Below are 27466 nucleotides of genomic sequence, written 5' to 3' on the forward strand. Positions count from 1 at the left end.
TAAATTTGTTAGTCTCTAAGGTGCCACAAGTACTCCTGTTCTTTTTACAGGGAACGTAGGTCGCTGCACTGCCCCTACCACTCCACCCCAAGGGACGTGAAAGACAATCACAACTACACGTAGACTGACCTGTGAAAGCCATGGTTGGTGTATGTGTACCTGAAATGGAAATGTTATGTTCTTTCCCCTTCATAAGTTCTGTTCCCTTCATTTATTAAGTTTCAAAAGGTTTTGTAATTGCCTGGTTCATGTTACAGAATAAAAATCCATTTTTGGAACAAAATTCATCTTTATTAGTTCACAGCATGTGCTGTCTGGTGCTGAGCACATCTGACAAGCACCAATTTCCTGTTACTTCATTTTGTCACAGAAACCATAACCTCGTTCAAGACTATATTAATAGGTGCATCGGCAATGTTCTATTTCTACACACACACAATCACCACAAGAATCGTACCAGGCTGCAAAAGAGCAAGGCCAGGTAGAGTACACCGCAGCAACACACACCGTTCTGGCTCACTATTAAATGTTCTTTCAAAGTCTTCCTGAGCTACGTAGCTCTGTACTGAACCCTTCTAATAGCCCTTCTGTTCGGCTGTTCAAATTCAGCAGCTCCAGCTCCACCCCGGTGGAAACTTTCCCCTTTTGATTCACAGATGATATGCAGGACACAGCAGGCAGCTATCACCATTGGGATCTTTCTTTCACTGAGGTCCAATGTTGTAAGTAAACAACGCCAGTGACCCAAAGGCTCATTCAACTGTTGTTCTGCACCTGCTGAGCTGATATTTGAAGCATTCCTTGGTGCTGTCAAGGTGGCCAGTGTATGGATTCATGAGCCGTGGGAGCAAGGGGTAGGCTGGGTCTCCCAGGATATTGTGATTTCAACATTCCCAATGGTAATCTGCTGGTTGGGAAAGAAAGTCCCTACTTGCAGCTTTTTGAACAGTCCTGTGTTCTTAAAGATACCCGCAGCATGCATCTTCCCTGTCCCGCCCACATTGATGTCAGTAAAGCATCCCCGATGATCCACCAGCACTTGAATTACCGTAATGTACTCTGTGGCAAGGTGGTCTGGTGTTAAAATAGGGATGTGCATGCCATCTATTGACCCTCCGAAGTTCAGGAAGCCTATTGCTGCAGAACCATCCACTGTGTCCTGCATATTGCCCAGAGTCCTGCATAGCAGGTGGTGTGTAATGGCCTTGCACACTTGCATGACAGTGGCCTCCATGGTGCATTTCCCAACTCCAAGATGATTTCCCACTGACCGGTAGCAATTTGGCATTGCAAATTTCCACAGTGCAATCACCACTCACTTCTTCACTGTCCAGTGCAGCTCTCATTTTGGTGTCCCTGCGCTGGCGGACTGGGGCAAGTTTGGCGGACAGATCTGGGAATGTGGCTTTGTGTATCCAAAAATTCTGCAGCTACTGCTCGTCATCCCAAACCTGCACAACAATGTGATTCTACCAGTCAGTGCTTGTTTCTCAGGCCCAGAAGTAGTGCTCCACCATCTGCAGCTGCTCTGTGAATGCCACCAACAACCTTGACTTGTTTCTATCTATGTCCCACAGTGATCTAGCCTTCAAGGAAATGTCATGTTCCCCACAGCTCCTCTTGGGGCTCTGCAAATACACCTCTACCCCAATATAACGCGACCCGATATAACACGAATTCAGCTATAACGCGGTAAAGCAGCGCTCTGGGGGGGCGGGGCTGCGCACTCCGGCGGATCAAAGCAAGTTCGATATAACGCGGTTTCACCTATAGTGAAGATTTTTGGCTCCTGAGGACAGCATTCTATCGGGGTAGAGGTGTACTGCAAGATTAGGCACCCTGTGCTTGCAACGCTCATGACAATAACGCGGAGCTGTGCAAGCTCCACGTGTTTGTCAGAGATAGCGGCCAGTGAGGCGGGATACATGGGTTTATGGGGATTTTGAAGAGGTGTGAAATATTACGGGATGCAGATGAAATTACGGGATGGAGAACACTTCATTATGAGAAGTTGACCCCATGCTCCTAGTCACACCTGTGCAACTCGTTTCTGCTTCATGAGGCATTGCAAAAACTTCCCAAAACATCCTGTGTCGCCTGGTGGCAAGTTGCACAGTGGAACACTGAGCCACAGTGCCCTGCACTCGGCATCGATACCAGCGCTCCTGGTGAGGAGGTGTGTGCTGACACAAGGAGCATAGTGCGCACAAGTACAAGCGATGTAATAACCGCGGTTGCTGTATGCCAATGTAACTTAAGTCAACATAATTTTTTTTAGTGTAGACATGGCCTAAGGAAGAGATAAGAACATAAGAATGGCCCTACTGGGTCAGACCAAAGGTCTATCTAGCCCAGTATCCTGTCTTCCGACAGTGGCCAATGCCAGGTGCCCCAGAGGGAATGAACAGAACAGGGAATCACCAAGTGATCCATCACCTGTCTGTCGCTCATTCCCAGCTTCTGGCAAACAGAGGCTAGGGAAACCATTCCCTAGCTTATCCTGGCTAATAGCTATTGTTGGACCTATCCTTCATGAATTTATTTAGTTCTTTTTTTGAACCCTCTTGTGGTCTTGGCCTTCACAACATCCTCTGGCGAAGGTTGACTGTGCGTTGTGTGAAGAAATACTTCCTTTTATTTATTTTAAGCCTGCCTATTAATTTCATTTGGTGACCCCTAGTTCTTGTGTTATGAGATGTAGTAAACAACACGTCCTTATCTACTTTCTCTACACCAGTCATGATTTTATAGACCTGAATCATATCCCCCCTTGTTGTCTCTTTTCCAAGCTGAAAAGTCCCCATCTTATTAATCTCTCCTCATACGGAAGCCGTTCCATACCCCTAATCATTTTTTTTGCCCTTTTCTGAACCCTTTCCAATTCCAATATATCTTTTTTGAGCTGGGACAACCACATCTGCACACAGTATTCAAGATGTGGGCGTACCATGGATTTATTTAGAGGCAATATATTTTCTGTCTTATTATCTATCTCTTTCTTAATGATTCCCAACATCTGTTCACTTTTTTGACTTCCGCTGCACATTGAGTGGATGTTTTCAGAGAACTATCCACAATGACTCCAAGATCTCTTTTTAGAGTGGTAACAGCTAATTTAGACCCCATCATTCTATATGTATAGTTAGGATTATGCTTTCCAATGTGCATTATTTTGCATTTACCAACATTAAATTTCATCTGCCATTTTGTTGCCCCATCACCCAGTTTTGTGAGATCCTTTTGGAGCTCTTCGCAGTCCGCCTGGGACTTAACTATCTTTAGTAGTTTTGTATCATCTGCAAATTTTGCCACCTCACTGTTTACTCCTTTTTCCAGATTGTTTATGAATATGTTGAATAGGACTGGGCCCAGTACAGACTCCTGGGGGACACCACTATTTACCGCTCTTCATTCTGAAAACTGACCATTTATTCCTACCCTTTGTTTCCTATCGTTTAGCCAGTTACCAATCCATGAGAGAACCTTCCCTCTTATCCCGTGGCAGCTTACTTTGCGTAGGAGGCTTTGGTGAGGGACCTTGTCAAAGGCTTTCTGAAAATCTAAGTACACTATATCCACTGGATCCCCTTGGTCCACATGCTTGTTGACCCCCTCAAAGAATTCTAATAGATTGGTGAGGCATGATTTCCCTTTACTAAAACCATGTTGACTTTTCCTCAACAAATTATGTTCATCTATATGTTTGACAATATTGTTTTTTATTATAGTTTCAACTAGTTTGCCCAGTACTGAAGTCAGGCTTACAGGCCTGTAATTGCTGGGATCACCGCTGGAGCCCTTTTTAAAAATTGGCGTCACATTAGCTATCCTCCAGTCATCTGGTACAGAAGCTGATTTAAATGATAGGTTACAGACTACAGTTAGTAGTTCTGCAATTTCACATTTGCTATTCTTGGGTGAATACCATCTGGTCCTGGTGACTTATTGCTGTTTAATTTATCAATTTGTTCCAAAACGACCTCTAATGATACCTCAAGATTTTCAAGAATGCCTGTCATAGAGGAGGCTAAGGGCTAGTCTACACTGGCAAAGCTAAAGCGCTGCTGTGGCAGCGCTTTAATGTGGCTTGTGTGGTCGTGGCAGAGCGCTGGGAGAGAGCTCTTCCAGTGCTCCATGAGGAGCGTAGCTACCAGCTCTGGGAGCCCGGAATCCATGTGGACAAAACATCTGGAAGAATCAGTTACTGTAAGGTAAGCAACCAGTCGTTCTCTGAATAATTCTCCACTCTTTGTGGAGAACAGCTGCCTGTTTGCTTGGAGGTGGATGCTAGGTTAAACAATGACTGTAGGACATCCCTATCAAAGTGGTCATCTGATCTGAAAGCTTCACGCTGTGCAGAGATCTTCATTGAGGTGTCTTACAATGATGCCCAGGTTTTTTTCTGAAGTTGTTATAGTTAATTATAGACTTACACAGGCAGTCCCAGAGATTCTGCAGTATTCGAATCACAGAGCTAGGGTGACCAGATGTCCCGATTTTATAGGGACAGTCCCAATTTTTGGGTCTTTTTCTTATATAGGCTCCTATTACCCCCCCACCCCGTCCCGATTTTTCACACTTGCTGTCTGGTCACCCTACACGGAGCCTAATGGTAAATGACAAGAAGACGGGGCGGCAGGTCTGTAGAAATTTTGGTGGTGCCCAGAGGGGCCCCCCCCCAAATTCCGCACCCACCTGCCTAAGGCTCTGGGAGGGAGTTTGGGTTGGGGGATGAGGTCTGGGGTGCAGGCCCTGGGCTGGGGCAGGGGATTGGGGGGCAGGAGGGATGCAGGGTACAGGCTCTGGGAGGGAGTTTGGGTGCAAAAGGGGTGAGAGGTTGGACTCTTGGAGGGAGTTTGGGTGGGGGAGGAGGTCTGGGGGTGCAGGCTCTGGGATGGAGTTTGGGTGCTGGGTGCAGGCTCCGGGCTGGGGCAGGGGGTGGGGATGCAGGAAGGGGTGAGGGGTGCAGGCTCTGGGAGGGAGTTTGGGAATGGGAGGGGATGCGGAGGGAGGGGGTGCAGGCTCTGAGACGGAGTTTGGAGATGGAAAGGGGTGGGGGGTGCAGATTCTGGGAGGGGGATGTGGCGCTTACCTGGGGCTCCTAGGTGAGGCGGGCCGGGCTGGGGGGGGGCGGCGCCTCTGCGCGCTGCTACCCTGAGGCACTGCCCCCGCAGCTTCCTATTGGCCACAGGGAGCAGCGGCGTGGACACCGACCCGACCCACCCGGCCCAGGGGCTGCAGGGAGGGGCCGGCAGCCATGTGGAGTGAGCAGGCAGGAAGCCGCTGAGCTCTGCTGTGCTGCCGGTGGTGGGTGGGGCTGTAGACAAGCTGCTGGGAGTCAGAGCTGCTGGTCCAGGGCTGTGCAGCGCACACACACTAAGCGTGTGACCTGCATGCTGGTCGCTGGCTGTGAGAGGCCCAGGCTGGGAGCTACAGCAGCACAGTATTATAAGGTACCCATGGTTGCAGGGCAAGTGGTGGCACACCACCTCACTGGTCTGGATTGCATCCCAGAACCATAACCCCCGTGACCGTCAGATGGACATAGCGTCAGTCGAGGGCCTTCCAACAATCCGGAGGCCCCAGTGAAGGTTGCCAAAGGTGTGAAGTTATCTGTGTTGGCGGCAGAGCCAGCACAAGCGGAGAGAGAGCGTATCTCTGCACTAACTCGGGACTCTGCATCGCAACCGATACACGAATGCTGGGCTGGGCTAGGCTGTACACACGGCCATCCTAGTGCTACAGGGCAGCGGTTAGGAGGGGGAAGAGCTTTGGTGTAAACATCCTCAGACCAGGGCAGTCAGACTGGTGCTCCTAGAGCTCTGCAAGACATACCGGGGGAAATGTGCTGATAACCACACACAACATAGCAGTGCCTATCTGAACCCAATACTGCTCAAGGAAAGCACACTTCTGTTCAACTGGATGGAAAAGAATCTGCTGTTGAGGAAAACCCTGTACAACACAAACCACCTAAACGGCCAGGTAGGCTGGCTTGCAGGTCAAAAGTATTCCATTAGATGTCTCTACAGGAGGAAATTTTTGACTTAACTGGCCAGCAGGGGACTCGTACCATGGACCTGTTCCCATCGAAAGGAAAGGCCATGTGCCAGCGGTACCACAGCTGGTGGTATTACTAGTTACAGGAACACCTAGCACTGTAGGCTCTTGCTCATAATGGGTCGCTAGTCTGTGGGAACTTCTGTCTGGTTTCTCCTGCTACCTTTTATGTGAAGGAACTAAAAAAGGCAGCTCTCCCCAGGGTCCTCTCTTCCTCACATCCCAGTATGGCAGTGAAAGACATAGCTCAGTGAGCTGAGATTGTCCAGATGGGCTCAACACCCTCCCTCTACCTGCCTAGACATTCTTCAGAAAGGGCTAGCGGTACATCCAGACCTGGGAGCTCTAGGTGCCTCTGTATGTATGATCAGTAACAGAGCGGAGCACCTCTGACAGGATGACTCGGACAGTGCCTCAATCTCATAAGGAGAGTACCTCCTTTGCGTGCTACCAGGACAGTCCATCCCTGGTATGGTGTAGCAGTAGGGGGACCTCAGCTAGGACAGCCAAAATTTCAGTGAGCATTTCTTACACGTACCGTTTACTGAGGGGTTGGCACCTAGTTCCATAAAAGTTCACGCCTCTGCTCTTAGTCGCTTATGGGCCTAGTGTCCAAATTTCTTAGGATAGTCTCTTTCCTCCCTTCATTCCCACCATCAGGTTTCTGGTGGCCCTTTGCGGTTTTAACTTGGTATTCAAAAGCCAAGTGATCCCTCCTTCGTACCCTTGTCCTGCTCTGACCTCCAGTTCCTCACACTTAAGGAGGTATTTCTGGTGAATAAGGGAACTAGCAGCCCCGCCCAGCTGATGTTCCACAGCAACAAGGTCATGCTCTGTTCTCCTCCTAGTTTTGTCCCTTCCACTCAAACCAAGGAATTTTCTCTCCCTCGTTCCTGTCCCCACACTAGGAAGGAGAGAATTTGGCATGTTCTCAACCTCAGGCGAGTCTTGAGAACGTACCTACATGGGTCAGACTGTTTTAGGAAGGAAGATTTCCTCTGCGTTCTATTTGAGGGCTCTAGGGAAGGTCTGGAGAGCCCATCATATGCCATCACCAAATGGATCACAACCTGCATTAAAAGAGATACATAGGCCACATTTTCAGAATTGGGCACTGAGCCTGGTGCCTGACTTTCATCAGGACTGAACACCCATGATTCCTACCAAAGTCCATGGAACTTCTAAAATCAGGCCCAAGCTGGGTATACAAAATTTTGGCCCCATAAATCACTAGCCACTTAAGAAAACTGTGCTTCAGTGATTTCCTCAGGGTGTCCCAAGAAGTCCGTGGCAGAGACAAGAATACAATGCAGAGTTCCTGGTTCCATGCCTTGTTCTGTATCCCCTTAGACTCCAGTCACATCTATTAGAACTACTGTAGCTACATTTGTATAGTCAGAATACTCAGGCGTCACTGTCCTGAAGACTAAAAGCAACAACATAGGATATGGAAAAAAAAAATACTTACAAAGCCCAGTCAACTGCAATGATCAGTGTGATGTCATCAGTGGGAAGGCCAACAGAGGTTAGTACAATGACCATTGTAACGAGTCCTGATTGGGGGATTCCCGCTGCACCTATGCTTGCTGCTGTCGCTGTTATGCTGCAGAAATAGAAAGGCCACAGAACCTTTGGCACTTGGAAGGCTCTTAATGGCTTTGATTGTATGGCAAATTAAACGTCAACTCTTCCAATGAAAGATCTGTGCATTCATTACCTAGCCTCACCCCCTCCTGGGCTTTCACATCGCCCTGGCAAGCGCTGTTGGCTAGCTGGGGAACACTCACTCATAAGCCCCTCGGTATTAAGCCTCAGTGTGCCCCCCGATTTATCTTCCTGTCTCAACCAGTGAGCCACCATTGTAGATTACAGAAATATTTCAACGTATGTCTGATGTTTCTGTGCACCTAGTGGCTTGTTCCGACCCCTGCAAACTTTCCATATAGCAAAGGTTCCTTGAAAATGTATGTGCAGGCTAGATTGGAAGAAGATTGCTTGTAATTAAGCAAAGTTTTAATACAGATTTTTGTGGCGGATAGCTTTAGGCCCTGTCCTGCTTCCACTGAAGTCAACAGGAATTTCTTGCTATTGACTTCAGTGGCAGTGAGAAAGCGAGAGAGAGAGAGAATGTGTCCCTCTGTCCATCCATAGGTGACCGCAAACAACACTTTAGCTTCAGCTGAAGCAGTAGAAGCCTGCATTTGTGGAGCAGAAGGATATGTAATTATGGAGAGGTGACAGCCTCTGTACAGCTAAGGTTGCAACCATGGTCTCATTATAAGGCTGATTGTGAATCCCCCTTGTCGATAAAAGAGAAGCCTCTTCTCTTGCTGTCATGTTTCTCAGGTTGTCCGTTGCTAGCTAGAATGAGTTCTGAAATCTTTTCCAGAAGAGTCTAACCTCACTTACTGTACTGCTGGGGCAGTGAATGAGGCAGTTATGGAGTGAATGAGTTCGGTGTGTCTTTCACAGCAGTAGCAGGATGGGGTGTAGCAAATGTGGCAACATTCTGCAGGTGGAAGAAGGATGTTCTTGTGGGCGGAGACACAAGAGAACTGAGTTCTAGCCCTTGCTCTGCCACAAACAGCCTGAGGGACGTTGGCCAAAAATTTTCAAAGAAGGTTGGGCTATATAAGTAGGGGCATTGCCAGCAGATCGAGGAACGTGATCGTTCCCCTTTATTCGACATTGGTGAGGCCTCATCTGGAGTACTGTGTCCAGTTTTGGGCCCCACACTACAAGAAGGATGTGGAAATATTGGAAAGAGTCCAGCGGAGGGCAACAAAAATGATTAGGGGTCTGGAGCACATGACTTATGAGGAGAGGCTGAGGGAACTGGGATTGTTTAGTCTCCAGAAGAGAAGAATGAGGGGGGATTTGATAGCTGCTTTCAACTACCTGAAGGGGGGTTCCAAAGAGGATGGTGCTCGGCTGTTCTCAGTGGTGACAGATGACCAAACAAGGAGCAATGGTCTCAAGTTGCAGTGGGGGACATCTAGGTTGGATATTAGGAAACACTATTTCACATCTAGGTTGGATATTAGGAAACACTATTTCACTAGGAGGGTGGTGAAGCACTGGAATGCGTTACCTAGGGAGGTGGTGGAGTCTCGTTCCTTGGAGGTTTTTAAGGCCCGGCTTGACAAAGCCCTGGCTGGGATGATTTAGTTGGGAATTGGTCCTGCTTTGAGCAGGGGGTAGGACTAGATGACCTCCTGAGGTCCCTTCCAATCCTGATATTCTATGAAGGTTCTAATTTTGTGTTCCCCAGTTTCTGAGGGCCCAGCTTCAGACTCCTGGTGTCTCAACAGGGCCGCTGCACTCAGAATTAGTGGACACTTTTGAAAAAATGTATCGGCGGGTAGCAATCGATTTATCTGGGATCGATATATCGCGTCTCGTTAAGACGCGATATATTGATCCCCGAACGCGCTCACCGTCGACTCCGAAACTCCACCGGAGCGAGCGGCGGCAGCGCAGTCGACGGGGGAGCCGCGGCCGTCGATCCCGCGCCATCTGGACCCCAGGTAATTCGATCCAAGATACTTCGACTTCAGCTATGCTATTCGCGTAGCTGAAGTTGCGTATCTTGGATCGATCCCCCCTCAGTGTAGACCAGCCCTAAGATAATAGCTCCTGTGACAGGGTCGGACCAAATAGCTACAGGAGAGTGATGGAAGGCAGATATATAAGCCTCAGATTAAGCAGGTCCCTTTTCCCTGGGTAAGGTAACAGGGGCGGTTCCAGAACAATCAGGAACTTGCTGGAACCAATTAAGGCAGGCAGGCTAATTAGGACACCTGGAGCCAATTAAGAGGCTGCTAGAATCCATTGAGACAGGCAGGCTAATCAGGGCACCTGGTTTAAAAAGGACCTCATTGCAGTCAGTGAGGGGCGTGCGAGGAGCTGAGAGTGAGTAGGCGTACTGCTGGAGGACTGAGAAGTACAAGCGTTATGAGACATCAGGAGGAAGATCCGGTGGTGAGGACAAAGAAGGTGTTGGGAGGAGGCCATGGGGAAGTAGCCCAGGGTGTTGTAGCTGTCACGCAGCTGTTACAGGAGACACTAAAGACAGCTGCAATCCACAGGGCCCTGGGCTGGAACCCGGAGTAGAGGGCGGGTCTGGGTTCCCCCCATCCCCCCAACTCCCTATTTGATATAAGAGGAGTTGATCTGGACTGTGGGTCCCACCAGGGGAAGGTCTCTGGCCTGGCCCCCGACCCATTAGGTGGGCCAGCAGAGACTGCGGGGGATTGTTCTCCTTTTCCCCATGCTGGCCAGTGATGAGGTTAGCTGAGTGAACGGCAGGTTTGTGCCACTAACAAAAGGAGCCAAACTGAGGACTGCCGAAAACATCTGAGGCGAGCAAATCCACCAGAAAGCGCAGAACCCACCAAGGCAGAGGAGGAACTTTGTCACACTCCACACCTCACAGGGTTGTTAAGATGAATTTGTGAATGTTTGTGAGCTGCTCAGATACTTCAGTGTTGAGCCATAGGCAGGCCTCAGAAGAAAGCCAAATTGCATAGAACAAAATTTTGTCCTATGCAATTTGGCTGTTGTGTAATGCTTCTGGTCTCTGTAGTGCTTTTTACCTTAAGAATAAAGTAGGCTTCCATAGAAAGAACTGTGTGGTGCTTAAACTGGAGCAATTACACCAGTTAGCTGTCTCTGAAGAGAAAAGCAAGCAGGTGTCCTTGAGCGACCTGTCTGTGCTGGGAAATACACAGTAAAGGCAGGGAACTGTGCAGCCTGGAAATACACTGGCCAGAAAGGAGAGACGCAGGTCTCTCCTTCCCCCCCCCCCCCCCCCCCCCGAGGCCCCAGCTGGGGGGGTGAAAGCCTGAGGGTGGGTGCCCTGGGCTGGACCATGGAGTGGCAATCAAGGTGCAGTTGCCCTGACCTGTGACAGTGAAATAGGATTGAGTGAGGCCAAGTAGAAATATCGCACAGCAGCCTCATTCCCTGAGCACTATTCGTCCTACACACTGAATGAGGCAGGGTCCTGCAGAAGAATAGTAAATGAGCATTAATTAAAGACTCTTCACTAACACACACACACACACACACACAAGGGGCAGAGCTAAGGTTGCACAGAGGTTATTATTAACTGAACTATAACGACTAATCCAGTCAGCACAGGGTTCCTTATGTTTCTCTCACTATAAATTCAGTTTATTTTACTCAGCCCTGAATTGTCCCGATGTAAACATGGTACAGAATTTTGTATTGGCAATTCACACCTGTATTGTATACATTTTCAGAGGAGAACTGCAGGTTTTGGCAGCTAGATAGGGACTCTTTGGGGCTTTTAGCTGCTGATAAAACATGAAAGCATGATTTGGGATTATAGGATAAGCACATTGGCCGTATGTGTTTCTGCTAAATTGATCAGCAGTGAAATAGTTAATGATAATACTTAAAAACAATCATCAGTTTCATTGAGATGGATGGGGTAGTTCACGTCATTCTCCAGGGAATTGTCAGGCTGTCTGCAGACTGACAAGATAGCACTGTGTCACTTTAGGAGTTTTTTGAATGAAAACATAGGCCTGGTCTACATACACAAGTGGTTCTGTGTAACTGTCTTGGTTAGGGTGTGATTTTTTTTAAAAAACTGAAATAGTTCTACTTGTACAGCCCCCAACATGGACACAGTGATACTGGTACAGAGGTGCCGTTTACCAGCCCGGCTTATTCCCCTCCCTGAATGGGAATAGGCTGTACCAGTAGAAGCACTTCTCTACCAATATAACTGCCCCCAGGCTAGGGGAATTGTACTGCTTTACGCCTGATCTATACTTAACATTAAGTTGACATAACTATGGTGTTCAGGGGTGTGAAAACACAGCTATGCCAACAAAACCCCTAGTATAGATACAGCTTCCTCGCACAGCGTTTGTACACCAAGGGTAGGTCCACACTACCCGCCCGATTCGGCGGGTAGAGATCGATCTTCTGGGATCGATTTATCGCGTCTCATCTGGATGCGATAAATCGATCCCAGAAGCACTCCCCCGTCGACTGTGGAACTCCTGCTCGCCGAGAGGAGGAAGCGCTGTCGACGGGGGAGCTTGCCTGCGCCGCGTGGACCCGCAGTAAGTAAACTTAGTTCGATCTAGGAAACGTCGACTTCAGCTATGCTATTCTCGTAGCTGAAGTTGCGTTTCCTAGATCGATCCCCCGCCCCAGTGTGGACCAGCCCCAATAGAGAAACTCCTGTCGGTGCAGGCTGCATCCACATGGGGGGGCTATGCCATGGCTATGCTGCTCTAGAATCTGTAGTGTTGACATGCCCTTAGAGTATACAGAACGGCAGAGGCACTGCAACAGGTAAAGAAGTAGTCAAACACTTCTATGCTTATGATACGCTACTGTCCAACCATGACAGGTTTCAGAGTAGCAGCCATGTTAGTCTGTATCCGCAAAAAGAACAGGAGTACTTATGGCACCTTAGAGACTAACAAATTTATTAGAGCATAAGCTTTCGTGGGCTACAACCCACTTCTTCGGATGCATATAGAGTGAAACATATATTGAGGAGATATATATACACACATACAGAGAGCATGAACAGGTGGGAGTTGTCTTACCAACTCTGAGAGGCCAATTAAGTAAGAGAAAAAAACTTTTGAAGTGATAATCAAGATAGCTCAGTACAGACAGTTTGATAAGAAGCAAGTGTGAAAATACTTACAAGGGGAGATAGATTCAATGTTTGTAATGGCTCAGCCATTCCCAGTCCTTATTTAATCCTGAGTTGATTGTGTCTAGTTTGCATATCAATTCCAGCTCAGCAGTCTCTCGTTGGAGTCTGTTTTTGAAGTTTTTCTGTTTTAAGATAGCCACCCGCAGGTCTGTCATAGAATGGCCAGACAGGTTAAAGTGTTCTCCCACTGGTTTTTGAGTGTTATGATTCCTGATGTCAGATTTGTGTCCATTAATTCTTTTGCGTAGAGACTGTCCGGTTTGGCCAATGTACATGGCAGAGGGGCATTGCTGGCACATGATGGCCATTACAAACATTGAATCTATCTCCCCTTGTAAGTATTTTCACACTTGCTTCTTATCAAACTGTCTGTACTGAGTTATCTTGATTATCACTTCAAAAGTTTTTTTTCTCTTACTTAATTGGCCTCTCAGAGTTGGTAAGACAACTCCCACCTGTTCATGCTCTCTGTATGTGTGTATATATATCTCCTCAATATATGTTTCACTCTATATGCATCCGAAGAAGTGGGTTGTAGCCCACGAAAGCTTATGCTCTAATAAATTTGTTAGTCTCTAAGGTGCCACAAGTACTCCTGTTCTTTTTGTCCAACCATGGCTACCTTAAACACGTAATAGAATGACCAACGCTGAGTGGGAAATTTGGTAGCTGTTATGATACGTTGTCCTTAGATCTGGATAGGGAAGAAAGAGAACAGATTTAGTGTAAATAAGGGAAGAAATGTATTTACCTTATAGTTATAATTTGTCCCAAGTCCAAATCGTACTCGTTGACCTGAGCAATAAAGATTGCAGCGACTGCCTCGTACAGCGCAGTCCCATCCATATTAATGGTTGCGCCAACAGGGAGAACAAATCGTGCCACCCGTCTGTCTATCCCATTGTTTTCCAGAAGACATTTCAGGGTGATGGGCAGGGTTGCTGAGCTGCATTGCAAAGAAATAACAATCTCCATTGCCGTCGGTGTCATCGAGGCAGTTAATAAGAAGGCTGCTGGAGGCACAAGGTCACCAGATCTGCTCATAAAGCCAAGTGAAAATTCTGTACATCAGCTGCCATCTCCCTCTTAAACAATGGTGGAAGGAAAGTGTCCGAACTCTCTGTCTCAATTGGGGTGAACAGACAGTTGGCAAAGTTTGCAGACAACACAAAAGCTGACTGCGAAGAGTTACAAAGGGATCTCGCCAAACCAGGTGACTGGACAACAAAATGGCCGATGGAATTCAATGTTGATAAGTGCAAAGTAATGCACATTGGAAAACATAATCCCAACTAGACATATAAAATTATGGGATCTAAATTAGCTGTTACCCCTCAAGAAAGAGCTCTTGAAGTCGTGGATAGTTCTCTGAAAACATCCACTCAATGTGCCGCAGCAGTCAAAAAAGCGAACCATGTTAGAAATCATTAGGAAAGGGATAGATAATGCTGTGGTTCTATGGTGGTTCTAAAAATCCTTAGAACTGACTGAACGTGCAGAAAGAGCCAGGCTTCCTTGTAATTTCTTACCACGCTGAGTTATTCTCCCCCACACTGCTCAAACCTGGCAGCGGCTCTAGTTTTCATTGAGAACTAGGCCCAAGCCACATCTCAAGTTTCAAACTTCACCTGTTTTTTTGCTGTAGCTTCATTCAAAAGACTGTTTCTGGTGGGGGGGTTTTAAACAATGGGGAAGTAGCTTAACTCTCCCATAGTTCAAATAGCTGAAAGGAGTTTGCTAAAGTATTTCCCTTGCAAGAATAGCACACGAGGGACCAGTGATTAGTACATTACTCAGGAAACCCTTGTGCTAAACCAAGGATGAAAACATTTATACACAGCCTAGACTTGAATAATGAAACCAGCTTCCCTCTCAGCTGGAATAATGGACTGTCTGTGACGAAGGACGACCAGACCACTTTGTCATACCTGGATGATGTTGCGAGGGCGATCAGCAGGGCTTGCAGTATTCCCCGGATGAAAGCAAAGGGGTTTTTCCTGGTAATGAGTGCGAAAAGCAAAGGCAAGAGAATAAGTCCATGGATGACTAGCCCTGTCACCACTGTTGTGGCGTAGAGTCCCAATTTCTTTCCAATCACAGCTGGATCCTCCATTTCCAAAATCTTCCCAGCAATGAGAAACACAATGCCAAATGGGAAGTACCTGCAATAAGAATAGTAAAAAATCGTTTATTGGGATAGGAACATGGCAAATGTCATAACAGAAAAGACCATCCTGTCCTGCTAGAGCAGTGGGGGGCAACCTGCGGCCTGCGGGCCACATGCGGCCTGTCAGGGTAATCGCTGGTAGGCCGCCGGACAGTTTGTTTACATTTGCACGGCCACCTGCGTGCCAGTGGCTGCGGTTCGCCATTCCCGGCCAATGGGAGCTGCGGGAAGCAGTGTGGGCCACAGGGACATGCTGGCCACCACTTCCCACAGCTCCCATTGGCCAGGAACGGCGAACCGCGGCCACTGGGTGAGCAAATGTAAACAAATTGTCTGGCGGCCTGCCAGCGATTACCCTGACAGGCCGCGTGTGGCCCGTGGGCCGCAGGTTGCCCACCACTGTGCTAGAGTGTCTCCAGGTGTGGCCAAATGCTGTATAAACCAGAAGAAGGTACAAAATTCCACATTAGCAATCCAACCAACTGCACAATGTTATGCCATGTGGTGAGACGGGACACTAGATGAGGAGGGCTCTGAGCTACTACAGAAAATTATTTCCCAGGTGTCTGGCCGGTGGGTCTTGCCCATATGCTCAGGGTCTAACTGATCCCCATATTTGGGGTCATGATGGGAGGGAAAATTTCTTCAGATTGGCTGAAACCCTGGGGATTTTTCGCCTTCTTCTGCAGAATGGGGCATGGGTCACTTGCAGGTTAAAACTAGTATAAAGGGTGGATTCTCTGTAACTTGAAGTCTTTAAATCATGCTTTGAGGACTTCAGTATCAGCCAGAGGTTAGGGGTCTATTTCAGGAGTGGGTGGATGAGGTTCTGTGGCCTGTGATATGCAGGAGGTCAGAGTAGATGATCACAATGGTCCCTTCTGACCTTAAAGTCTATGAGAGCTCCTCTTGACCCAAGCTCATTATCCATTTATATCCTGAAGTATGAGAATTAATTCTTATTTTTTCCTAGCTAATGTAACTCTGAGGCTCTTCTTACTACAGAGAACCAGTAGCCTCAACTCTTTAGTGAAGCTTGAAACAAACCTTCTATTGCTGGAAGCCAGATTTCGATCTCCTTTCTCTCTCCACCCAACTTTACCAAACTGAAACGAGTCCCTTGAAACTTCCTGGGGTGATATTTTACCAGGGTAGAGTTTTTCAGAAGAGTTTGAGGCAAAGTGGACAAGGCATTTGGGAGCTGTGGGTTTAAAATACGATATTCCAAAGAGTCTGGACAACATTCCAAAAACGACGAGTGGCAAATGCTACAACTTGTGCAGACTAGTTTGGGGTTTTGGAATAGTTTTATAAGGGCTAACAGGAGAATTAGTTAGTTATTCAACGTCCTTTCGTATATTTATGAAGTTTCACAGCCTTTTAAACGCTGCATGTCAGCAACTGCATGCTTTAGAAAGCATACATCTGCCCAATACAATTGTTCTAAAACAAGTCCAATGCTCAAGAGAGAGTTTACAAAGCTATATATCTATATAACATAAACACACAAACCCCTATGTTCAAAGACCATTAAGATTATGGAAGCTACATTTACACTACAGCCAGGATTGACGCTCTGAGATCGATCCACCAGTGGTCGATTTAGCGGGTCTACTGAAGACCCGCCAAATCAACAGCAGATCGCCCCCGAAGAGAAGAGTAAGGTAAGTCGATGGTAAGTTGACCCCCCACGGTGTAGACCCTGCAGTAACTTGATCTAAGGTACGTCAACTCCAGCTAAGCGAACATAGCTGGAGTTGCGTAGCGTAGGTCGACTTACTGCGGCAGTGTAGACATAGCCAATGGCAAGCACTCAAAAGTTAAGGTAATACCAGAATTAAGGTTGTCTGTGCAACTTTAATTTGGCGCCCTTTGTGCATATGCACTATTGAGCACTCTTTGATTACATGACTGTGTACTACTTCCCCTCCCTGCCTCCGCTCCCTGCCTCATTCAGCACACAGGGTAGACATTCTGGTTTGCTGAATTCTAGTGCAAGAGGCCATATCAAGGTTTCATCTGAGAGTTTTCTAACCACAGTTAATGCAAACCAGTAACATAGGCCATATCTATATTCTAGTCCAGGGGTAGGCAACCTATGGCATGCGTGCCGAAGGCAGCAGGCGAGCTGATTTTCAGTGGCACTAACACTGCCCGGGTCCTGGCCAACAGTCTGGGGTGCTCTGCATTTTCATTTAATTTTAAATGAAGCTTCTTAAACATTTTAAAAACCTTATTTTCTTTACATACAACAATAGTTTAGTTATATATTATAGACGTATAGAAAGAAACCTTCTAAAAACATTAAAATGTATGACTGGCACGCGAAACCTTAAATCAGAGTGAATACATGAAGACTCGGCACATCACTTCTGAAAGGCTGCCGACCCCTGCTCTCGTCAAAGGGTGTGATTGCTTTGAGCTAGCTAACTCGCAGACTGGTAGCAGGGAAGTGGACTAGCCCCCCAAGTACTTATCCAGGATTCGGGGTGGCTTGTACAGCCCACATTGAAGCAAACACTTGCTGCAGCTTGGCTGCTGCCAGCAATCGAGTGATCTAGATTAAAGCTATCTCAGGTATGTCTACATGAACTGCCATTGCACCCCCAATAGGAATCAGAATGACTATACAATGAGAATGATTAAGTCTCAGACGTAAAGGTATGAATAGGCACATTTGCTGAGAATTTCCAAATGTTTTGCTTTTATGTTGACTGCAGAAGAGGGAATATTTTAACATCCTGAACTTACAGTTCTCGACCTTTTCTTTTTTGTAGCAATAGAACTGAAACTGGGCTTAACTGTGAGATATGAAAACATCCAAATCGAGTCCATCAGGATTATTTACTTACCAAACTGCCATTGAGACAATCTTCATAACTGCTTCGTTCAGACACTGGCACACGTTGACTAAAGGAGTTCCACGCTCACCCATTTTCCCTAGAAGGAGGCCTGCAACCAGACATGTTAACTTGAGTTATTAAACAGCACTGATACGGAACATAGAATCATAGGACTGGAAGGGACCTCGAGAGGTCATCTAATCCAGTCCCCTGCAATTATGGCAGGACTAATGTCCAATCTAAACCTCCGTTACTGCAATTTAAGTCCATTGCTTTTTGTCCTATCCTCAGAGGTTAAGAACAACAATTTTTCTCCCTCCTCCATGTAACAATCTTTTATGTACTTGAAAACTGTTATATCCCCTCTTTGTCTTCTCTTTTCCAGACTAAACAAACCCAATTTTTTCAATCTTCCCTCATAAGTCATGTTTTCTAGACCTTTAATCATTTTGGTTGCTTTTCTCTGGACTTTCTCCAATTTGTCCACATCTTTCCTGAAATGTGGCACCCAGACCTGGACACAATACTCCAGCTGAGGCCTAATCAGCGTGGAGTAGAGCGGAAGAATTACTTCTCGTGTCTTGCTTACAATACTCCTGCTAATACATCCCAGAACGATGTTCCCTTTTTTGCAACAGTGTTACACTGTTGACTCATATTTAGCTTGTGGTCCACTCTGACCCCCAGATCTCTTTCCGCAGTACTCCTTCCTAGGCAGTCATTTCCCATTTTGTATGTGTGCAAACTGATTGTTCCTTCCTAAGTGGAGTACTTTGCATTTATTCTTATAGAATTTCATCCTATTTACTTCAGACCATTTCTCCAGTTTCTCTAGGTCATTTTGAATTATAATCCTATCCTCCAAAGCACTTGCAACCCCTCCCAGCTTGGTATCATTCACAAACTTTATAAGTGTACTCTCTATGCTATTATCTAAATCATTGATGAAGATATTGAGCAGAACCGACCCAGAACTTATCCCTGTGGGACCCCACTCGTTATGCCCTTCCAGCATGACTGTGAACCACTGATAACTACTCTCTGGGAACAGTTTTCCAACCAGTTATGCAGTCACCTTATAGTAGCTCCATCTAGGCTGCATTTCCCTAGTTTGTTTCTGAGAAGCTCATGCAAGATAGTATCAAAAGCTTTACTAAAGTCAAGATATACCACGTCTACTGCTTTCCCCCCTATCCACATGGCTTGTTACTCTGTCAAAGAAAGCTATCAGGTTGGTTTGACACGATTTGTTCTTGGCAAATCCACGCTGACTGTTACTTATCACCTTATTATCTTCTAGATGTTTGCAAAATGATTGCTTAATTATTTGCTCCATTATCTTTCCGGGTACAGAAGTTAAGCTGACTGGTCTGCAATTCCCTGGGTTGTCCTTATTTTCCTTTTCATAGACGGGCACTATATTTGCCCCTTTCCAGTCCTCTGGAATCTCTCCCGTCTTCCATGACTTTACAAAGATAATCGCTAATGGCTTAGATATCTCCTTGGTTAGCTCCTTGAGTATTCTAGGATGTATTTCATCAGGCCCTGGTGACTTGAAGACATCTAACTTGGGTAAGTAATTTTTAACTTGTTCTTTTAACATGCAAAGACCTTCAGTTGATGGTGGCTGCAATATAGGAACAATTGACAAACTCCCAAAAAGGCAAATTTCTAGTCTAGATAAACATCCATGCAATTTATATTATAATTTATTATTCATGTTTATTACAGTTGGACCTAGAGACCAACCAAGAACAGGGCCCCAGTGTGCTAAGTACTACACAAATACAGAGTCATGGACAGTTCCCTACGTCAAAGAGCTGGCAATCCAAGGCTATGTCTTTACTGCAAAGTTAGCTCGAGTTATCTACACTCAAGTTACCTCCTCTCCAGTTAGCCTCACTCGAGAGAGAGTGGCCACACTGCAAAATAACACTCAAGCTGCACAGAGTGATTGGATCAGCAGCACAGAGTAGCTGCATCCCCACTGCATTATTTGCTCCAGCATCGGCAGCACTGAAGTGTCATTCCCCTACCACTTCTCCTGAGCTACAAACTTCTGGGGGTCAGTTTAGGAACAACACTTGAGTTATACCTTGAGCTACTACTGCAGTGAAGACAAACCCAAAGTAGAAAGTCAGACCCTGGACAGGGGAGAGGGATATAACAAGCTTTGGACAGCTGTGAAATTTATCTGAACTTATTTAGTTCCCTATCCTCTCCCCACCCTCCCTGAAGTCATGTGATCGTTCCCTAACAATCTGGGCTTATGATAGACTCATAGACTTTAAGGTCAGAAGGGACCATTGTGATCATCTAGTCTGATCTCCTTGTACATTGCAAGCCACAGAACCTCACCCACCCACTCCTGTGATAGATCTCTAACCTCTGGCTGAGTTACTGAAGTCCTCAAAGCACAGTTTAAAGACTTCAAGTTACAGAGATGTCTATGATCTGGCCCCTTCTTTTGGGCAGGGAGCTGGTAGGCCTATTTCACCACCACCAGGCAGTAACTTCTAGAGGCAGGTGGACTATCTTTCCTGTTCCTATTTGGTAATAACAGAATAATCCATTTCCTGGGGCACTGACCCTCCAAAAGTTAGTTTTGTGGGATTAATACAGCCCATAATGCAACAGGCTAAACTATCCCTCTTCTTGAATGAAAGGGATTGCACCTCATTTCTACTCTAGTACTGTATTTACCTAATAGCATGTGACATTGCCTATTCTTGTTTGATTCCATAATGACAAACCCTACTGTGTTGGTCATACTCAGGAGTCAAGACTGCTGGGGAAGCCATAACTCTCAATTTCCTGGCTTTTAACAAAATAAAAGTTCTTCAAGTATCTACCAACATGGTTCCCATGGCGCGTGAGATCAGATTTACTGGGAAGCAGTGTCTGATAGGGCCACCCTGCACCCTCGCTGTCCTTGTGTCCCTCCATCCCCACACAGAGTAGGGCCATCTGACTTTCAGTTCCTTCTTACTGCCCATATGTGAGACAGAATGCCTGCAGTGCCTGCCTGCTTCTCGGTGATCCTACTGCAGTTAGTTGCTGGTGATTGGTTAGTGCAGTTATTAGGTAGTCAGCCCTTTTTATTTACCCATTGGCTTTACCAATGTTTAAAAAAAAATTCCTATGTAGCTAGATGGCTTGGAGCCCCCTGTTGCTCCCTGGGCTCTTTTCCAAGCGACACAGCAGGATCGGGGTGCCTGCCTAAAGTTTTCTGGAGTGCTCTATGAAGGCCTCCTCACGCATGATGAACAATGATATAGCTAAGGCTCAGGCCTCCATCCAGTCCCTCTCAACTAGCACCCGGGTGAGAGTCCACCCTGAGCACCAAGGCTGAGACACCCAAAAGACCCCAGGTATCAAGTATGATGCATGTGCCAATTGTCTCAAGAAGGGGTAGGAATGAGCATCACTCCAGAGACGAGAGGGAGAGAGAGGTTTCCAGGGCCTTCAGAATCAAGACATAAGAGTCAACATGTGTTAGACTCATCTCAAGCTCTGCAGCTGAGGGGCAGCTAATGATCTAAGATCCCTTTGGTGCCCTGATACCAATATGAACAGAGTCCTGTGGTATCAGCTAAATCCACTGAGCACCTTTCCTCTGGCTTTCTGGGTACCCAGCCCATCGATACCATCCTTCTTGGCATCTATGGCCTGTTCAGCACGGCGTGACCTGTCTGTGGGCCTAGTACTGCAGTCACACTTGCTGGCTTATATGACATCAGGGGTGCCAACTAGACCTTTGGCCACCAAATCCATGGCAACACATGTAGCAACTGGGCCATCGGGACTGTCTACCCCCCATCCCAGGTAGAAAGGTTGCAGAAGCACCTTAGTACACCAGGAAGGGTAGCCCTACACTGGCAGAGGTGTAGTCCTTTGTCTTCTCTATCGGGACATAGTAAAGACTCATCAACTCATCCCCCTTCCCCTCCATGGGCACCACGCTGGGAGTCAGGGAGGGCAATGGGTAGGACTGCTGCGTGTTGAGCATCTATTCAACATGCCCTTTGAAAGATGGCCCAGGAGGATCTAAATATTTATTATAATTGCTTTAATTTGTAAGTTACACTGAGCCATTGAAGTGACACTCCAGAGAGCTCATAGATAAGCCACAGAGGAGTAAGGAATTAGTTGGTATGGCCTTGACTGAGATCCTTCAACTCAGCCCAGAGTAAGGGTTGGCACGTAACAGTTCCACCTGCAAGTGGCGCTTTCTGCTGTCCCCTTGCTTGGAGGGGGAGGGCAGGGGAGTTAGCTATTCCCCTGCTGTGCTGGCGGGAGGGAATGCACTCAGCCAGGTGCTCTAGCGGGCAGTTGGGGGATGTGGAGCCAAGGTTCCTCCATCTTCATCTCCTCTCTGCCACTTGATCACGGGGGAGGGGTGCACACTGGATTAGCTGCCCTCATGTGCCAAGTAAAGGCTAGTCCAGTGGTTTTCAAACTTTTGGGATTGGTGACCCTTTCCCCACAGCAAGCCTCTGAGTGTGACCCCCCCCCCTCATAAATTAAAAACGAGGGGGGTTAATTTAATTTAATGGGGGCTCGGAGCTGTCAGCCTCACAGAGCTGATGGCTCGTGACCCCCATGTACCCACCTTGTGACTCCGAGGGGTCATGACCCCCAGTTTGAGAACTCCTGGGCTAGTGACTATCTAGCCCTAGAGAGAGAGCAGTTAGATCCCTTCCTGGGAGAACGTCTGTGCCATGTATGTTGGAACCATATGTGACGAAGTGGGGGATTTTCTTATCTTTTCATGGTTTGCATGCAGAGGGCATGGTTTAACGAGGTGAGGGGAGAGGGAGTTTGTTGTTGCAGAGGACTGGAGACCCAGCTCAGGAGTCGCAGCCAGTTCTGGCCAGTGGGAGGACAATGGGCTGCGAAGAGAGGACCCCATGACCTAACCAGCCAGTTCCAGGCAGAGGGGGGGCGGAGAGGAGAGGAGGCCCAGAGGACCCTGTTTACCTGGAAAGAAGACAATGGACAGAGGCGGGGCTTGGGGCCGATGATCTCAGATGGGAAGCAGGGTGGCTCTGGGCTGGAGAGGGGGAGCAGGCAGAGCCCACCTGGAGGCAGAGAGACTGGGGTGTGCTGTGCTGAGGGAGGCCAGGCCTGAGGATCAGAGGGTTTCCTGTGCTGTGTTCAGTCGCTCAATAAACCCTCCTGTTTTACACTGGCTGAGAGTCACTCCTGGCTAGAGAACAGGGTTGCATCATCCCCTTCGGGGGGGTGGAGGCCCCGGGGGGTCCACCAGCGAGTGGACTCCCTGAGGGGGCCCACGGCGAGAGACAGACGTGCTAAGGCTCAGAGAGGTGCAGTTCCAGGAGGTGGAGGGGCCTGACCCCGAGAGAGAGCGGACCCCCGCGAAGGGCTGTCTCACTGAAAGGGGCACCCCCCACGGACCGCCCGGGGCCAAGAGTGGGCACGATCTGTGAGTCCGTGACACCATATAGAAAATTCCCTCATATGGCCAGCTAGAAAATATCAACTGCTGTCCTGTTCTAGGGGCCTGTTTTACTGTGACGACTTCAGAACGGCGTGGGATGGGCTGAGATACTGGCCCAAATGAGTGTCATTTGTAATCCTCAAGTTTAATGTGGGTATTTTTAGAAACAGCAGCCCCCAGGATGAAGCTCTGGACAGCCAAAGGCAAGGCAATGTCAATTGAAGATGCTACCTGAAGAACCAAAGGGGAAACTACCTGAAGCCAATGCATGTTCAGCTTACGTGGCAAATCCCACCTGCTTGCAGAAGGCTTTGCTCAATGTCTGAAGACAAGGAATTACAATAAAAAAAACACACAGTGAGCAAATGCTGCTGACCCTGGGGAGAACCGAGTCCACGATGGACATCTCCTCAAATCTTGAAGGAATGTCTGTGTGGAGCGCCTACCTCTGTATCTAGTCTGCCATCTCCTTTCAGAGGTCCAGTCGCTACATCACAATCATTCCATTCCAACACTGAATTGACCTTCCTTCCTGCCGGTCCCTCTCTGCTGCCTCCCTTCTCTACCACTAATGACAATTCCACCCTCCTTCCCCCTCCCAGCTTCATGGCCTTGGTGTAATCTTCATCTCTTTTGTCTACTTCTCCTGCCTTCACCCCCATATGCAGTCTCTAGGCCACATCCTGTCAGTTCTTCCCCTTTATTATAACCAGATACACCATTTCCTCTATCCCCCCTGCTTCCCCTGGTCCATGATCTCACCCGGATCACTGCTACCTTCTCTTCTCACCTCTCCTCCTTCAGTCTATTCAAAACATCCCTGTGCTTCACTCACCTTTATCTCCCACTACGCTGACCACATCACCTCTATCCCTTTAAGTCTCTTAATTGGCTTTCTGTCCCTTACCACAGTAGTTCTCAACCAGGGGTACATGCACCCCTACGGGTGTGCAGAGCTCTTCCAGGGAGTAATCAACTCATCTAGATATTTGCCTAGTTTTACAACAGGCAACATAAAAAGCCCTAGTGATGTCAGTAGAAACTAAAATTTCATACAGTGACTTGTTTATATTGCTTTATATACTACACACTGAAATGCAAGTACCCAATATTTATATTCCAATTGATTTATCTTAGAATTATATGGTAAAAATGAGGAAGTCAGCACTTTTCCAGTAACAGTGTGGCTGTGACACTTTTGTATTTTTATGTGAGATTTTGTAAGCAAGTAGTTTTTAAGTGAGGTGACATTTGGGGTACGCAAGAGAAATCAGCCTCCTGCAAGGGGTACAGTGGTCTGGAAAGGTTGCGAGCCACTGCCTTACCGCATGAAGTTCCCTCCCCTTCAGAGCCTTACCTAGTCTTGCCCCCCACTTACATCTCTGATCTCAAGTCCTCCTGTTCTGTTCTCTCCTTACTCCTCCACTCATCTGCTTTTCACTTTCAGCTTCATCTTTGACCACGGCGTCCCTGGTGCTTGGAACAATCTCCAATTTCCTGCTGCCAGCAACTCATCTTTCCTTCCTCACCTCCCCCACTTACAATCCAGAATCTTTCCTTTCTTGTTCACCCATCATTTAGCCTCAATTTCCCTTCCCTCATTTGCTGGCCTACGATGGCTTGGCTCTGCTAGGTTACAAAGACAGAATAGAAACACTCCCTGCATTGAACAGTTTACAAAGTGCTGTGTAAATTCTAGAGCGTTATTAGTAGCCTGTAATGATTTCTGATAACTGTGTTTACTTACGACCTAACTTTTCCAAATGTAGCCTGTCACCCCTTTTTAATGAGTTTTAACTATATAAAAAGTTTGGATGATTAGTGAGTGACAAGCTGTGTTACCTAGAAGAGCCCAAAAATGTCACAAAATTATTTAAAACACTTAATAAAGAGCCTATTTTCAATCATTATTACCCATATTAATAGAATTAATCAATAATAAATAAAATAATAATTAATAATTTCTCAGAAAATGCATCTTGTACTGGGAATACACGGAGAGGAAACCCTGCCTTGTTACGTAGGAATGCAGAGGTTTAAATCAATGCAACCTTAACTATGGAGCTGCTATGATACCTTCAGAATTAAATGCCTCCCAGTAATGCTTGATCAGTGGGTAGCATGAAATCTGACTCTGTATTTGGCAAGTACCTATTGTAGCAGAGAAGATAACAATCCCCAAGACATTCATTTCATTGCTGGTCCCAGGCAGGGTCCGGTAGGTCATTTCCGGAGATGGGGTGATCTCAAGAAGCACAGGCCTTTGGATTTCGGGATTTTCATCGTCAGGTGCAAAGTAAATGAAGCTGAGAGGTTTCCCTGGGATCTTTGGAAAGCCTGAAGATTTCACCACTGGGACGAGAACTGTTCGATACTGCAACAATTAAATGAAATTAAAAGCTAACGGCCTACTAGAAAAGGATGGCTTGTGCTCACTCCCATTGACTGGAGCCAGTTCAAGCCCAAAATCTGCAAGGGGGAAGCTTGTTCTGCAAGAGGGAGAGTGATATCAAGATCAGCTGGTACTACCACTGAAAATAAGAGACCAGCTGTGACCTAAGCAAGAAACCAGACTGGGGAAGTGTTTTTGTTCCCTTCAGATCACAGTCCAAGCATCCCTGGATGCAGTGTACAGGACGCACGTGAAGGTACATGCACAGCTCACTTACCTGCATGATAGGCAGGGTAACATACGTTCTGTTTTGGCTGGGACAGTCCATTTTAAGCCCTGTCCCTGGTGTCCCAATTTTATTTTATTTTTTGGCAAAACTGGGCATTTGTCCCATTTGCTCTTGCCAACTGATCGTCAGCGAAAGCAAACGGGACAAATGCCCAGATTTGCAAAAAAAAAATGGAGCATGCCCCCTAGTGGGGCATGGAGGAACGTTCGGGGGGAGTGAGCGGCAGTGCCAGCCTCACCCGGAGGGGCCCAGGCCAGCCCTGCGTGTGGGGGGCATCCCTTAAGGCTCAAGCCAGCTCTGCACGGGGAGGGGGCGCTCAGATAGGCAGCTCGGGCTGTGCTGACAACTGCCCCCAGCTAGGAGGGGTCGGCCTTGCTTTGTGTAAGCAGGGGAATGGTCCCGCTATTGTGGGGAACTTTCCTGGCTTCTGCACTACCCCGGTGAAGTGGGCTAGCGAAAGGATCTGAGTCCTCGCTCCCACTTCCTTTACCCAGAGGCCTCCCTGCCCTTGAGGACTCCCCTTCCACTCTCCTGTCTAGCAGAGTCGTCGTAAACCCCGACAAGGCTGGGCCCAGGATTCCTGGGGGTCTCGACCCCCAACCCTGCTGTGGTCACCCAGGACAGGGGCTAGGGTGTTCCCACTCCGGGGTACTCTCTCTGCACTGGGCACCTCCCTGACCCACTGATCATTTCATACAATTTAAAGCAAATACAAGTTGTTTAATTAACAATTAATTTAAAAAAAGAATAAGGAAAAATGGGAAAGGTTAAAGGAAAACACATCACCCTGCTCTGTGGCAGGGGACATCACAAACAGTGTCTCTGGCATGTCAGGGAAGTTCAGTCTGTTCCTCACATGTCCCAGGCTCCTTGTTAGACCCTGGCTGTGCTGCAGAGACGCTGCGGGTTGGACACTTGCTCTGGCGGTGGCCACACACCTCCGGGCTCTAGGTGGCAGGACCCTTCTTCCCAGCGTCGCCCCCGCCCCGTCGGGGTTACGATCCCCTCCAAGTCTGGCCTGCAGGGCCTCTTGGCTGAGGTGTCTCCCTGCGCTGGGCCCACTGCCCAGGGTCCCCCTCACTCTCCCCAGCTGCTCACCGCACTCGGCTCCGGACTGCTCCAGCCCCAGCTCCAGCTCCACTCGGCCTCAGCACGGCTGCTGCTGCTGCTCTGCCTCCAGCTCCTGGGCTGCTTCTCTGGCCCCTCTGGCTCTGGTTGCTGCAGCTCTGCCCCCAGGGCAGCTCTGCTCTCTCTGGGCTGTGCTCTGGCTTTGGGGCTGCAGCTCTGCTCCCCAGCTCAGCTCGGGCCCCTGCTCTCTCCTTAGCTCGGCCCCACTCTGCCTGACTCAGGCCATTCCAGTTCACACGGAGGACGGGACCCCCCCGGCCTCCTGACTCCCTGATTAGCCTGCCCGCCCTGTCAATCAGGCTGATCTGGAGCATAGGCCTCTCCCCATTGTTCCTGGGGACTGTCAGTCTCAGGCTCCTGACTTCCCATCGACCCTTCCCCTTTTAGTGCTGGGAGCTAGCCACCAAAACACCCCAC

General features: G+C 47.7%; 1 protein-coding gene across 1 annotated transcript in view; it reads right to left on the reverse strand.

Annotated features, from left to right (window-relative positions):
- Positions 1 to 25623, reverse strand: part of LOC112108924 (excitatory amino acid transporter 5-like) — a gene marked incomplete at its 5' end in the record, with an annotated part of 33113 nt that extends 7490 nt beyond the window's left edge. Inside the window, 5 exons of the mRNA XM_029912263.1 lie at positions 7529 to 7663; positions 13521 to 13715; positions 14698 to 14931; positions 17789 to 17888; positions 25392 to 25623. Coding sequence (XP_029768123.1) covers positions 7529 to 7663; positions 13521 to 13715; positions 14698 to 14931; positions 17789 to 17888; positions 25392 to 25623 — 896 coding nt within the window. The remainder of the gene's footprint in view (positions 1 to 7528; positions 7664 to 13520; positions 13716 to 14697; positions 14932 to 17788; positions 17889 to 25391) is intronic.
- Between the last annotated feature and the right edge of the window lie 1843 nt (positions 25624 to 27466).

The sequence above is a fragment of the Terrapene carolina genome, unplaced genomic scaffold (genome assembly GCF_002925995.2).
Source record: "Terrapene carolina triunguis isolate 2854851 unplaced genomic scaffold, T_m_triunguis-2.0 Scaffold194, whole genome shotgun sequence".
NCBI lineage: Eukaryota > Metazoa > Chordata > Testudines > Emydidae > Terrapene > Terrapene triunguis.